General features: G+C 35.8%; 3 protein-coding genes across 3 annotated transcripts; all 3 read left to right on the top strand.

The window, feature by feature from the left end:
• The first annotated feature begins 2172 nt into the window (after positions 1–2172).
• Positions 2173–3862, top strand: LOC125204778 (probable WRKY transcription factor 48). The gene is made up of 3 exons (XM_048103506.1): positions 2173–2648; positions 2869–3012; positions 3109–3862. The coding sequence occupies exons 1-3, from the start codon at positions 2281–2283 to the stop codon at positions 3599–3601; spliced, it is 1005 nt and encodes a 334-aa protein (XP_047959463.1). The 5' UTR covers positions 2173–2280; the 3' UTR covers positions 3602–3862.
• A 3153-nt stretch (positions 3863–7015) lies between these two features.
• Positions 7016–8566, top strand: LOC125203159 (peroxidase 40). Its single transcript, XM_048101459.1, has 4 exons — positions 7016–7284; positions 7357–7548; positions 7746–7911; positions 7986–8566. Exons 1-4 carry the CDS (start codon positions 7021–7023, stop codon positions 8372–8374), a joined length of 1011 nt encoding a protein of 336 aa, XP_047957416.1. The 5' UTR covers positions 7016–7020; the 3' UTR covers positions 8375–8566.
• A 2392-nt stretch (positions 8567–10958) lies between these two features.
• Positions 10959–14774, top strand: LOC125207924 (galactokinase). Its single transcript, XM_048107447.1, has 13 exons — positions 10959–11199; positions 11406–11584; positions 12281–12327; positions 12460–12554; positions 12658–12740; positions 12897–12965; positions 13153–13338; positions 13429–13563; positions 13656–13790; positions 13950–14020; positions 14110–14187; positions 14263–14404; positions 14485–14774. The coding sequence occupies exons 1-13, from the start codon at positions 11037–11039 to the stop codon at positions 14593–14595; spliced, it is 1494 nt and encodes a 497-aa protein (XP_047963404.1). The 5' UTR covers positions 10959–11036; the 3' UTR covers positions 14596–14774.
• Positions 14775–14976: the final 202 nt, after the last annotated feature.

Genomic DNA, 14976 nt, shown 5'->3' with positions numbered 1-14976 from the left:
GATGTATTAAGAAATGTACAATATATATCAATTTTTTCTTAAATACACTAATGTATTTGAACAGACGACTTTACATATTAGCTTATTTCCCCTATATACTATTTTTCATATTAATCTAAGCTTAAGAATTGTCACACTTCCACTAAAGACTCATAATTAAAGTTAAGCAAAATTGGACTTGTAAAAAAGAAAAAAAAAGGAAAAACATCTGAAATGATTTGATGGTTGCAACTACCAAATTGGGACCGTTGCTAGTAAATAGAAACCATCCACAACACCACTTTATTTACCATAATATTATCATAATATGTTAAGTAATTCAAAATAATGGTGTAGACCATGCAACTATTTGAGCTTAAATAGGGTGGGGCTGCCCATCCCCTCCTTTCCTAAATCTATCACAATTTCATGCATCTAATTAGGAAGCCATTTATAACTTTAGGAACAATCAAACAAAGTTATATTTATAATAGGAGTACTATATACTATACTTTAAAAAATATGTTATTTTTGCATATAGTAATATAGTTGTTGGATTTGAGTTTATCGTGACATACGTCACATACCCTGCAAAAATATTTGTTTATTTATTAATAAAAGATAGTTCAAATGATAATTCCTAAATCAACCATTTTTTGGACGAATACAACACTATGATTCAAATTTCATAAGACAAGAATTTTTTTATTGTAACTTCACTATGACCTCGTAAGGTAAAACTTAAAAGGCTGACTACTTAAATCAACTCTTACTAATTAAAACTTCCACCAATAATTTTAATTATAAAGAAAAAGTAGAGCTGCAAAACGGAAAAGTGAGTATAAAATTCAAAGAAACATGCACACGAGCCAGATTCGACTATTTTTTCTCAATTAGCATTAAATGGCAGCACCAACAACCCCATCTTTTCCACCCGTCCGTACTAACTACCCACTCAAATTTTTCAATCAACTTCCAAATTGAAGACGTTTTTTCTTTGTTAGATTTTTTTTTCTAGACATACCAAATTGATATCATGCTCAATTGCTCATATATATCACAATTAATTACTCCATTTTGATTGTTAGGGTTAATACTCTTCGATCTAGAAAATGCATACTATTATTTGTTTATGCATGTACGTATGATCTAAATTATCATGTACATGTGAGGACAATAGACTATATCATTATGTTAAATTTCGAGTATATGTTAAGATTAGTTTTACTGTTGGGGCTAGAAAGTAGAAACTTGTGCTTTCGGTTTCGATTCAAAACCACAATTTAAGGATTATGGCCTCGTCGATATAATGTTAACTTAGTAGTTTATCGTCCTCACGTGTACATGATAATTTAGATCATACGTACATTCATAAATGAATAGTATGCACGTTCTAGATCGAAGAGTCAAATAGTGTTGCAGCCAAGTGCCAGAAATCGGCGCTTTCGGTTTCGATCTAGAACCAATTTGAAGGTTTCTGGCCTAGATGGTAACGGTAATCTAAACATACGCACAATATTTCACATAATGATGTAGACTACCGTCCTCACATACTCATAATACTTTATATCATATACACACACATAAATGAATACTACTGTTATGCACATTCTGGACCAAAGATTTAAATAGTAAATGCTTATATTATAAATATAATTTTTGTACGATATACTACTATCCACACATATTTTAATGGTAAAACATCATCTAAATTCCATTCATAACCCTTGTACATATAATCAAGCATATAGTAATTTTGAGAAAAAAACAAAACAAAATAATGTGACCAAATAGTCAAATCGCTCTATGTACATTCGACTGATAATACTATATCATTTCCAATTCTCGTTTGTCTTATGTAACAAAAGGAAGAAAAGATAGAAATACTATCCCGAATTATTAAATTATTCGGAAGGATATCTCTACTTGATTACAGTTTGCCATCTAGTAATATAAAAGCAAATAAATGTAACACTATTCTCTCCATTCCACCCAAAAAAAAGATTGGACATAGAAATTAATAAAAAAGAAAAGGAGATAAGATGTAGAAAAAAAAATCAAATTTGCAAGAAAACAAAAATCTAGGCGGGGCCAACCTGTTGTCCGAACCCACCCCCCACCCCACCCCACCCCCTACCTAAAGAGAGAAAAAGGGAGGCCCCTTCTCAAACTCTCTCTTCACACTTCAAAACCCCCAAAACCAATAAACAAACCTCTCTCTCTCTCTCTCTCTAAATCGCTTCACTGTTGAAGCAGTGCAGCAAATGAAGAATCTACGCTTTTAATCAACACAACAAACTAATGGAGGAGAAGCAAAAGGAGTCCACACACAATTCACCCCAAAACATTGCATTTTCCGATCAAATGATGATTCCAGAAAGCAGCAGCAGCTTGCTCGACCTCTCAACCGATCATCATCTTCCCAACAAGAATTCTTCTTTCCGATTCATCGACATGCTCAGCGTCCAAGATTTCTCCAACCCTTCTTCCATCTTCGACGATTTGCTGCAAACCCCCTTCCCCCCTCCGCCGCCGCCGCCGGAATATTCTGAGGTGGTGAACACGCCGGCGACGCCCAATTCCTCCTCCGTCTCTTCCTCCTCTGCCGAGGCGGCTGCTGCGAATGATGATCAGAAAGAGGAGCAAGATCAGGAAAAGGCTAGGAAACAGTGAGATCTTTTTTTTCTTTTTATTTTTCAATGATGTTTTTTTTTAATAATTGTGAATGATTCTTTTTGTGTGAATTCTTGTAGTAGTTGATAGTGGGGTTTGATTTAATGCATGATCTGTGTTGACTGACTGGCTATAAAAAAATTGAGTCTTTTTAATTAGTGTTGCTTTGATTCTTGATGGAGTGATGATATATATATAAAAGGTGGTGTTTTTAAGGTTAAAACCGAAAAAGAAGAGCCAGAAAAGGCCAAGGGAGCCGAGATTTGCGTTCATGACAAAGAGTGAGATTGATAACTTGGATGATGGCTACAGATGGAGAAAGTATGGCCAGAAAGCAGTGAAGAACAGCCCTTTTCCCAGGTATATTCACACACCCTTTTCGATTTACATCAGATTAAGCAATAAAAATTGAATCTTTTTTGTGTTTGAATAATTGAATTGGGATAAATTGTTTAGGAGCTACTACCGTTGCACGAGCACGGCATGTGGGGTGAAGAAGAGAGTGGAGAGATCGTGTGAAGATCCGACCATTGTTGTGACAACCTACGAAGGCACACACCTCCATCCCTGCCCCCTCACGCCCCGGGGCAGCTTCGCGGGGATGCCGGAAAGGCTCATGCTTGACGGAGGCGGAGGCGCAGGAGGATCGAGCAGTTTCCCACCAATGTTCCACCACCTGTATCAGCAGCAATTACCACCACAACCTATGCAACACCAACCCTACTTCCATAATTTATTGACTTCTCCTTTGAGCTTTAATCCCAATCCAAATCCAAATCTTAATCCGAATTTTAATCATAATCCTAATCCTGCATTGTATCCTAATCTAGTTCAAGAAAGACCCTTTTCGCTCCCGGCCTTGGCCAGGGACAACGGCCTGCTTCAAGACATGCTACCGTCTAAGGTATTCGGGCAGCAGAAGGAGAAGGAGGAGGAGGAGGAGGACTAAAGAGTAATTTTATTTAGTGTCTTTTGCTAGTAATTAATGTGCTAGCTTTATTAGTTGGTATGCTTTATTTTTCTTAATTTGCTGACCGAATCTGGAGTTTAGGGGGTTTTCTCTTTAGATATGAACCACCAACTTCGTAGCTAGACTTGGATTAAAATGATGTTTTTTTGGTTATATTTCTTGTATATGTTCTTAAAACTTGTCTTCATATAGTTTCAGGGTTTAATGGATATATATGTGGATATATATTTATTTATATTAGATCCTCTTCTCCTGTCACTAAATCAATATTGTGTTTAGGGTTAGGGTTTTTTTCTGTGGATTAGGCAATTTTGATTGGCTGGTTTTTATGGGGTTCAGCAGTTTATGAACCCAAGTATTTTGTATGAAATAAATGTTGTGGAATATTTGTGATGTAAATTCATGTGAAATTTATGCAATCTGCTTGGAATTTTATGCAGGGAATACTAAAGTGGAAGAAAGCCTCATTTATTAGCAATTATTACCGATAAATTGATGCGTGATTTTTGGCCATTAATTTACTAGTAGTAGTTTCTTTTAATACTATACTGCATATGTGTGAAGCCTGGGATTCTTTTTTGTTGAGAAATACTAGGATTTATTTATTTTAGGTCGTGTGTAAATATAAGATTTTTTTATATATAGGAGTTAGATGGAATATAATATAAAATGATGGTGCATAATCAGATGATAGGAATTACTATATCTTTTTGGTTGAGGAATGTGCTATTTCAGTATATGTTTGATTCACCATGAATTATTATTTCAATTGGAATGGCAGCATGTAGAATTTACCCATATTGAGAGCATATATGGTGGCAGATTTTGTGCAAGTTGTATTGTCCTTTGATTAAATGCACATAACATTAACACAGTTCTGGAAATAGTTTGCTGGTAAGAATCAAGAATTTGAATTTTATAAAAAAATATTTTGGATCGATATTTTTCTAAGACACAGCCTTAACTACAAGTATCTAAAAAGAGTTATCAAAAAGTTATAATTTTTTTAATATTATCTCGATTCCATAGTCCACTCGTCAATATAAACATTTTCATTACACGCATGTATATTACAATAATAGATTAATTGATGAGAAATATCAGGATTAGTAAAGTTGAGTAGTATAGTCAAATGCTCTTACTTTTCAAGATAAATACATAGGCATCTACACTACTATCTTATATAGGAATTTTAATAATAAGGCCTTATCTATGATAAATGAATTGACTAAATATTTCTCATTTTTAAGGTCATTTCGGGACATATATGGATCCATATCTAGCTAGCCATTTTTAATTAATTAGCTATAAGGTCTCCGGTTGAAAATTAAATTGCAGTAATTATGAAAAGTATGTGAGAAGGAGGAGAACATAGTGAAATTGTCAATGAAAGAATTCACTATTTCCAAGAAGTTAGGCACACAATTTAATTAAGTTAATCTAATATTATTGGTGCATGTAGAATGATTGTTGTGCACCATCACTCTATATAATAGTAAAGTCGCCAACCTAAAATATTGCATTTTTCAACTTATATTCATGCATAGTCCTTACATATAGTAGACGTCTAGGCCATTACCTAAATTTGGTACAGTGTGGACCAATCTACTATAGTTTTAGCTTATTTATTTTCACCTTTTCCCAACTTTTATTCAATATGACAAATAAAAGAAATCACCATGTGGTATATGTCGTGCACCATGTAAATATAGTTTTATAGTAAAAAAAATGCGTATGTTAACTAATAATTACATATTGTGTCACTGAATTAGGGTTTCTAATTATGAATTTAACTAGAAGTAAAGTTTTATATATGGAAAAGTAAATGGAGAAGCTATGCATAATTCCACTGCATGAAATGCAGTATTGGAAAATTTTGTGGTGACAACCATGAGAAAGGAATCGGAATGAATAATATTTATTTCTTCTATCTGTAAAGAGATATGAAAAAATATTCTCTGCCAACAACAGACGAATTATATTCAACATAGCTGGAAATCAATATTTTCCTCTACTGTTCGATCAGTGGCATATGCATCGTTTTCTTTACTTTAATTCTCCAAAATATTTCAAATTTAATTCTGCATACTAAGAATTGCTTACGTACGTCAAAAGATATGTATAATCAAATGATAAACAGCAGTCAAAAGTTTAGATCCCTCTAATGTTGCTTGCAAAATTAACAAACTTTTCGAAGTGATGTGACAATAACTGCGGTTTCTTGGTTTTGAAATTAAAACGTGCTCTTAAGTTGCAAATTAATTAAGTGGGTGATTTTATAGATGGAGAATATCAATTTTATGGGCTCAGCTTATAATATCTATTATTATAAAACAGGCCCAATACTGACACATATGCGGTATACCACAAATCCAGGCCCATGCACATTTAAGTTTATTTTGCATAAATTAATAAAGAAACTCCAACTCGTTTTATTTAGATATGCACCATATGTATTTTAGTCTGGGGAAATTGCTTGAAAAACATTACTAGTAGTACTATGTATGATCATCGGCGGTCCCATAATTTGTCAGAAAAATCACAAAATTTGGAGTATCTTACAACCAAAAAAACATGATCGCTTATTGATGGATATATTTCAACAAAGTCAATTTTTTTATGAATAGAAAATGTTATATATTTAGCGTCCACGTATGAATTTTGATTGTCGCGTCAAATGGAAAAAAAAAAAAAAAAAAACCATAAAGTTTGGTCAAATTCTGGTCTATCCTACAACTTTAAAAATGACCAATCATATCATAACTTTAATATTTTTCTCAATCGTCTCATAACAAAAAATTTCATCATGCTATGTTTCTGAATTTATCAACGTACGTATACATGTAAAACTTAAAGACATTATTGAAATAATGTATTAAATGACATCGTTTAAATAGTTGAATGATTTGTTCGCACAATAATTTTCGTTTGCAAAAAGCACAGTAATACATAATATACCCCCAAATCATAGGGACAATTGACAAAAAATATCAAAGTAATAGTAATACAATTAGTCATTTCTTAAAGTTGCAGGATAGACCAGAATTTGACCAAACTTCATGGTTTCTGTCAGATTTATTTATCTACACACACAAACACCCTTCAATGCCTTGAACTCCCGCTATTATGTTCAAAAGGAGAAACGATTTATCAACTGCGTTGTTATTTGAAAATTTGAAGTATGGAGAAGAAAATAACAAAGTAGAGCATGTAATAATGCAAGAGGCAGATGGTAGTAGGTTTTCAGTTACAGAGTGCTCATCTCATCCTCTTCCAGAACCTCACGACCTTTTCCTATCTTGAATCTGTCTTCTCCCCTTCCAACACACATATATATATATATATATATAAAAACTAGGTTTGCTTCCCATTTCATAACCTACAAAAAAAAGAAGAAAATGGATCACAATTATATCACAGCATTTGTGTGTTTGATGATGTTTTCAGCATCATTCTGCAGCACTCTCCCAAACGCAACAAATCCAAATGCAGCAGAAGCCTGCGTGAACGGCGGCACCATTTCACTAACCTTCGATTTCTACCTCAGCAGCTGCCCCGAGGCCGAAGCGATCGTGTTTTCCTGGGTCGAAAAGGCCGTCTCCGATGACCCCCGGATGGCCGCCTCCCTCCTTCGTCTCCATTTCCACGACTGCTTCGTTAATGCATGTTTTCCTTATCGCTTTTTCTTTCTCTCTCTCTCTCTCTCTGAGTACTAATAGTGTGTGGTTTCGCAGGGATGCGATGCATCGGTGTTGTTGGACGACACGGCCAGCATGGTTGGAGAGAAGTCCGCTGCTCCCAACGCAAACTCTCTAAGGGGATTCGATGTGATCGACGCCATCAAGGCCGAAATCGAATATTTTTGCCCTCAGACAGTTTCCTGCGCCGACATTCTCGCAATTGCTGCAAGAGACGCTGTTGTTTTGGTACAGTGTCCCAAAATTCATTACACTCACGTTCTACCGAAAAATGGACTATATAAATTTCACTTACTTTTTTTACTCATTTCCGTTATAAGGTAAAAAAATTCTTAAAACTCGTGTTGAGTCAAAATGTGTCATTTATTTGCTAGAAAGTAATTTTTTTTGGATTAGTTCTTATGTCTGGTCTATTCTGCGTGCAGTCAGGTGGGCCCGCATGGGAAGTGGAAATGGGAAGGAAGGACAGCTTGATCGCCAGCAAAGCAGCCGCCAACAACATTCTTCCCTCTCCCAATTCCGATCTACCAACGTTGATGTCCAAATTCCAAGCACTCGGCCTCTCTCTCCAAGATCTCCTCGCACTCTCCGGTAATTTGCTACCGATACAACTGGTGTGGAATTTATAGACCAAATGACGTTATTTTGACCATATACTAAAACAGGTGCGCACACGATGGGGAAGGCCCGGTGCTCCACGTTTAGCGCCCGTCTCAATGGTGGCGGCCCGGACATAAACCTCGAATTCCTGCAGTCGCTGCAGCAGCTGTGCACCGTGAACACGACGCTGGCGGACCTCGACCACGCGACGCCCATGACTTTTGACAATAGGTACTTCACCAACATTTTGTCTGGCGAGGGCCTGCTGCCCTCTGACCAGGCACTAGTTGGTGGAGTGGACGAGGCACGAGCGCTAGTGCAGTCTTATGCACAAGACGCCCGTGTTTTCTACCGAGACTTCGCAAAGTCGATGATCGTGATGGGAGGGTTGCAGAGTGCGGCTGCCGGAGAGATTCGCCGGAATTGCCGCGCTGTTAATCAAATCCTGCCGTGATTTGTTTTTAATTAATTGAAGAAATTAAAAAATCAATTGCTATGTTATTATGTATGTTGCTAATATTAATTTTCTAGATCTAAAATAGTTTCGTATTGGACTACTACTAGTGCTAGTAATATATGTCATGTCACGTGTATTAGTTGTGGAAAAGAAGGCCTAAATCCATCTATTAATTATTTGTTGAGGCCACGCTCTGATTTAATTTGTTGAATCTATTTAACTAAAGCATAATCCAACCAATTGTATTTTAATAATCATTAACTAAATCTTAAATTTTGATTTGTTATGCCGTTTTACAGGATAGTTAGATGAGATCTAATGTTTTGTTTTCAAGCATATGCATTTATGTTTTAATTTATTTGGACTTTTGGTGGTGCTGACGAGTAAAAAGGAATCTAGGTTAAATTTTTGGGGAAAGGTTAGCGTTAGGTATATTGCTTGCAAAAGGTAAAGCTATTGATAATGGAGGGATTAGAAAAGAAGAGACAAAGACTTGTGATTTAAAGTAAAAAAGTTTACAAAGTATTTTAATACAGTTAATTCCCTTGTGATTATACTTCTCCCTCCATTCCAGAGTATCGAATGCATTTCTTTCCAGAACATGAAGATTAAAAAAAATTGTATTAAGTGCATTAAATAAAAGAAAAGTAAAGTTGGAAATGAAAAATGTAAAGAGATGAAAAGAGAATAAAGTACAATAGTGTAAAGAAAGTGTGTAAAAGAAGTGAAAATAAATGTGTTGACTTTTTCTACTGAGTGAAATGACACCACTACTATAGAACGTACCAAAATAAGCAAAATGACTCTATTACTATGACACGAAGGGAGTATACCGTAAAGAATCATTAATATATTTTGTGCTTGGAATAAATTAACAAATAATTGAAAGAAAGTTAAATGGCACGGTTGGTGAAAGTGGGGGGTTAGCAGGCACGTGATTTTGTTTTTGATGTAACTCAATTTTCCCATATCTTGGTCTACCTGCTTTCTTATTTTATTTTATATTTTCTTTTATACACATAAAGTTGTGTTGGCAATTTGAAGAGAGGGTGCAATGATCGTGTGGTTAGACGGTTTATAATCAGTTGTGGGAATCTCTGAGGTAAAATTGTATTTTTTTCCTAAAAAATTGCTTGAAATTTCTTACTCTCTTCTTCTCTAAAATTAGTCTATTTTTATTTACTTGATTTTTTTATCATTATATTATGTAGGTGTTGTGGATCTCAATGTCTACCAATATTACTTCAGTTATTTTTTTCTCTTTCATATTTTACAAATTGTTTATTAAAATTCATATTGCTCAGCTTTATATACTAAGGATTAGGCGAAGCACTACATTCTTAGTGTGATACAGAAAAATAAAACTCATTTTCTTTCCTAAATTCTTTATGTCATGTAGCATATATTGTTACTTTCTTTATCTTATTTTATCTAATCTTCCACGTTCAAGATCGAGACCACGGTAATATTTGGCTTAAAAATATAAATTTTCAAACTATTCTTTATCCAAATATTATTCTAATTAATGCATAAAATCTGTGGTTCTAGTCTACCTATCTGCCCATGAAAAAGAACAATTTTCTGGCACAAGAAAACAAAGCCTATATAGAGTATAGACCTCAAAAAAGCTCCACTATGTACACTGCCGTGTATGTATGAAAATGATACTATATTAAATGGTTGTTCTACCATAATTGAGAAACATTATAAGATTCGGTGAATGGTATCTCCTTTTTTATTATTGGAAATGGACAAGCCAGATTTTCTACTTCTTCCTAACTTGCTCACCATTTTATATTCATTACTATTTATTAAATAAAAGAAGAACTAAATTTGGAATTATGTCACATCCACATCACATATATTAATTGGATTAAATATTTTAGAAAACTAACAATATAAATTGATGAATAGTCGACCACACAATGAAATTAGTAGATAGTCTAATCCAGCCAACTAATGATAATTATCCATACATGTTATATTAGTAATCAATTTAATTTTTCAGATATATACATAATCAATAAATCAACATCATAATGTCAGCATGTCTTCAACTTTATCCAGAATATTTCTTTTACCATAAATCCAATTATGAAAGTTAAGGAAATGATTTTTTGAAATAATGCATGGACCATGCATGCTATTATACCTTTTTTTTCCTATAGTTATATTTTATATCTAGAGTAATCGGTTAACAATTTCTTATGCTAGTTTTTGAAATAAAAATGCTGTGACTTCGGAAATTGAACTGTTATTTAGGCAAAAATGGAGCTGCATATTATAAAATAATTTGTAAATCTTAATTTTCATAATTATAAAATGACTAGTTAAATTAATTATCAAATGGATAAGGTTTATTTTCTCAAATTAAAAAGAAATCTTATCATAACAATCTAAGATAGCTAAATCATAAAAAATCTACACAGACACGACCATATTAATCTGAATATGAAATTATTAAAAAGATCGTATTTTTATTAGTCGAACCACAAAATTCCAAAATTGAAAATTCATTGAAAATTCCTCACTCTCTCCTAACTTCATCAATCATATATAGCCAGTAGTATAAGTGCTACGTCTTGGTAGCAGCAGAAAGCGTAAAGTTAGTCTAATAAACAAAATCAGCGGAGAAACCAAAAAGACTAATTTTTTAGCAATGGCGAGACACGATGATCTGCCGGTGCCCGTTTACAAGTCTCTCGAGCCCGTTTACGGAACCGGGTCGCAGCTTGAAGAAGCGGAGCTCCGATTCAACACTTTGAAATCCAAGTTCGTCGAAGTTTTCGGCCACTCCCCTGATATCTACGCCCGATCTCCTGGTACTGTTTGCTCTACTGCTTTGATTGGACTTTGAAAGTTGTTATCTTGTTTGATTTTTATTTTTTTGGCTTAATTTGTTGGGTGAATTCGATTCAATGGAATGTTAGATCGAAATTTCTAGTTGGATACTTGGAAGGCGCTTGATTTTGGTAGTTTGATTTGGGGGTGATGATTGTGGATTAAAGTTTTGATTTTGTGTGTGCAGGGAGGGTGAATTTGATTGGGGAGCACATAGACTATGAAGGTTACTCTGTGTTGCCTATGGCGATAAGGCAAGACACGATTGTGGCAATTCGGAAAGTGGAGGGTGAGAAGGTCCTCAAGATCGCTAATGTCAACAGTGACAAGTATTCTCTCTGCACTTACCCTGCTGATCCTGATCAGGTAATGGTGTTTTTTGCAGTGATCTTTAACATTTACAGTGGGAGGGAGAATGTGTGTGTGTGTTTTTTTACTGTGAATAGTGGAAAGCATCTTCCATGTGCTCTCCTACTGACCCTGATTATGTGTTAGTATCACTTTGTGTGTGTGTGTGTGTGTGTGTGTGTTGGATAAAAAGGTTATTCTTGTACCAGTTGTTGATTCTTTTCTTTTTAGTTGAACTTTTGGAGGAAAAGAAAAGGAATGGTTAAAGTTAGCTTGCTTGAGTTAGTTGGATGCAAAGCTTTTGTTGCTCTCCTAATATCACCTTGCGTGTGTGTGTGTTGATGAAAAGATTATTCTTGAAGCAGTTGTTGATTCTTTTTCATTTCAAGTTGAACTTTTGGAGGAAAAGAAAAGGAATGGTTAAAGTTAGCTTGCCTGAGTTAGTTGGATGCAAAGCTGTTGTTGCTTGAATTATGGTTGATTAAAAGCTTTATTGTGGTTCATTTGCATTATCAATGATTTGTAAGTGGGAGTAATTGCAGACAATTTAATTTTTTGAGATGAGAGATTGTTTGATGATTTTTGGAGTTCTTGCTGAATACAATGTTATTTTGGTGACACCATTACAAATTATGCTTGTTTGTCTACTTCAAATCGGTTTTCGCATTCATGATCCATTCCGCTTGTAATGGAAAGATTTTTTCTGCATTTCAGGAAATTGATTTGAAGAATCACAGATGGGGTCACTACTTCATTTGCGGGTATAGTGCCTTTTATATCTCTTGACTTTTTCTCCGAGCTGATTTTGATAATTCTGTCATGCTCTGTTTAACATATGATGTTAGGGCAGTTTGAAAGTTTTGATACCATATTTATTTTCTTTGCCATTCTAGGTATAAAGGTTTCTATGAGTATGCGAAAGTGAAGGGCATAGATGTCGGTGAACCAGTTGGTCTTGAGGTTGTCGTTGATGGGATTGTTCCCACAGGTATATTTATCCAGCCAATTTGTATTTGCGATTGTACTGGATAAGTGAGGATACTCATTAATACTCTTGCTAAGGCACTGAGTTGTGGTTTACTTTCATGTAGGGTCTGGTTTATCGAGCTCTGCTGCTTTTGTTTGCTCGTCTACTATTGGCATTATGGCAGTGTTAGGAGCAAGCTTGCCGAAGGTGTGTACATATAAATATGGTATTTGTGAATTGCAATAGCCCTCACAGTCACCATTCCAAGCCACTCTTTGACAGATATTATTTATTCCACGAAGAAGTTATTGTCTTTTCTTGCTATTTGCAACTCCTTTTTCATTTTCTGAATTTCCTGTCCAGAAAGAACTTGCTCAACTTACATGTGAATGTGAAAGACACATTGGAACACAATCTGGTGGAATGGACCAGGTAAATCTACCACATACCTCAGCTAAATTATTATATCGCGTGTGATCCTAATTGAGTGCTTAATTCGGTCACTTTCATTTGACCATCGATGTTTTTTTTTCCCTACACTCAAATGGCAAAATACATTTAAGCACTTTGTTATAAATCACCTTTGGCATACAAGATACTTATTTTCTTCCATTGACAGGCGATATCGGTGATGGCTCAATCTGGATTTGCAGCACTCATTGATTTCAACCCTATTCGAGCTACTGAGGTGCAGCTCCCTGCAGGTGGGACTTTTGTCATTGCACATTCACTAGCTGAATCTCAGAAAGCAGTCACTGCCGCAACTAAATACAACAACAGAGTTGTTGAATGTCGTTTGGCTTCTGTGAGTTTTTTTTTCACACTTCTGTTCTCATAGAATTGCTTTATGTTTACTCGAGCCTCACAGTCTATCTCTTTGTCTGGGCCGTTGCAGATAGTGCTAGGCATAAAGCTCGGCATGAAAGCTGAAGAGGCAGTTTCCAAGGCTAATACACTTTCTGATGTTGAAGGACTGTGTGTATCTTTTGCTGGTACACGTGGATCGTCTGATCCAGTTCTCGCTGTCAAGGTACCCCATACATACTCTTTTCGACCGCTGCTGTGTATGTTTGTGTCACAAACTCATAGTTACGCACCAAATTTAACGGCTGGCATCTGCAGGAATATCTGAAGGAAGAACCATACAACGCCGAAGATATTGAGGAAATCATCAATGAAAAGCTGGAAGTTCTTTTTGCCGCTTCTCCCTCTTCCTTGGACGTGCTGAAAGCTGCCAAACACTTCAAGTTACACCAGGTGATTTCGCCTTTTTACCGACTCTTCATTTTACAATCACATTGTTTTGTTGTCAACCATTCAACGCAAAATATTCACTTTCTGTCACCATATGTTCGTACAGAACCGGAATGCTATTTTATGACTTTGTAATGAATTTATTCTTGAAACAATTTTCAGCGAGCTGTTCACGTGTACTCAGAGGCGAAACGCGTATTTGCTTTCAAAGACACTGTGTCATCAAACTTAAGGTGACTTACGCAATAGCTAGTTGCGTCATATACTACTATATGTTTTCGTAAGGCCTCAGTTTGTTAAAACTGTTGAGTTGCTCTTGCAGTGAGGAAGACGTGCTGAAGAAGCTCGGAGACCTCATGAACGACAGCCACTACAGCTGCAGCGTGTTGTACGAGTGCAGGTATGCCTCCGCCTTTGTTTATGCAGTCAAGAATGGTCATCGTTTCAGTCACTTACATAACCATGTGTAAAACAGCTGCCCTGAATTGGAAGAGCTCGTAAAGATTAGCCGCGACAATGGTGCCCTCGGGGCCAGGCTGACCGGAGCTGGATGGGGAGGCTGTGCCGTTGCTCTGGTGAAGGAGAATATCGTCCCACAGTTTATCCTCAATTTGAAGGTTAGTGTCTCAGACGCTGCCATTCAATCGTCGTTGAAACGTTGAAATGTTGAATATCAATGTCGAGTTGTGTGTTGCAGGAACAATATTTCCAGTCAAGAATCGACAAAGGGGTGATCAAGAAGAGCGATCTCGGCCTCTACATTTTTGCATCGAAGCCATCGAGCGGTGCAGCCATCGTGGAGCTTTAGGCTGCCGGAGGCCGGAGAGAAGCCGCTGCTAAGAAAGGATCGTTTTTTGTGCTTTCTTTCCTTTCTGTTCAAGAATAAATTTGGTTTGTGTTTAAAATCACAACTCATTTGCCAGCTAATTCATCAGAAAACATTGATTCGGACTGAAATCTGATTGCAAACGGCGGCGTTTTATCTCATTTTTGTTGCTCATGGTATTCAGTTTATGTCTCAATCCTAATTTAAATGATGCTCATCTTTATAATTTGTATTACTGTATGTGAAATCCACACAATTTTAAGTCTAGATTGCTCGCGCTTGAGCAATGAGGCTCGCCACAACGTGACTTAAGATTGCTTGAACGCTCGATCAAGTCTCGAGCGTTCAATCATCGAGTCGAAA

Source organism: Salvia hispanica, chromosome 2 (genome assembly GCF_023119035.1).
Source record: "Salvia hispanica cultivar TCC Black 2014 chromosome 2, UniMelb_Shisp_WGS_1.0, whole genome shotgun sequence".
In the NCBI taxonomy this organism is placed as follows: domain Eukaryota; kingdom Viridiplantae; phylum Streptophyta; class Magnoliopsida; order Lamiales; family Lamiaceae; genus Salvia; species Salvia hispanica.
Note: the sequence above shows the minus strand (reverse complement) of the source record. Positions and strands in the feature narration are given on the sequence as shown.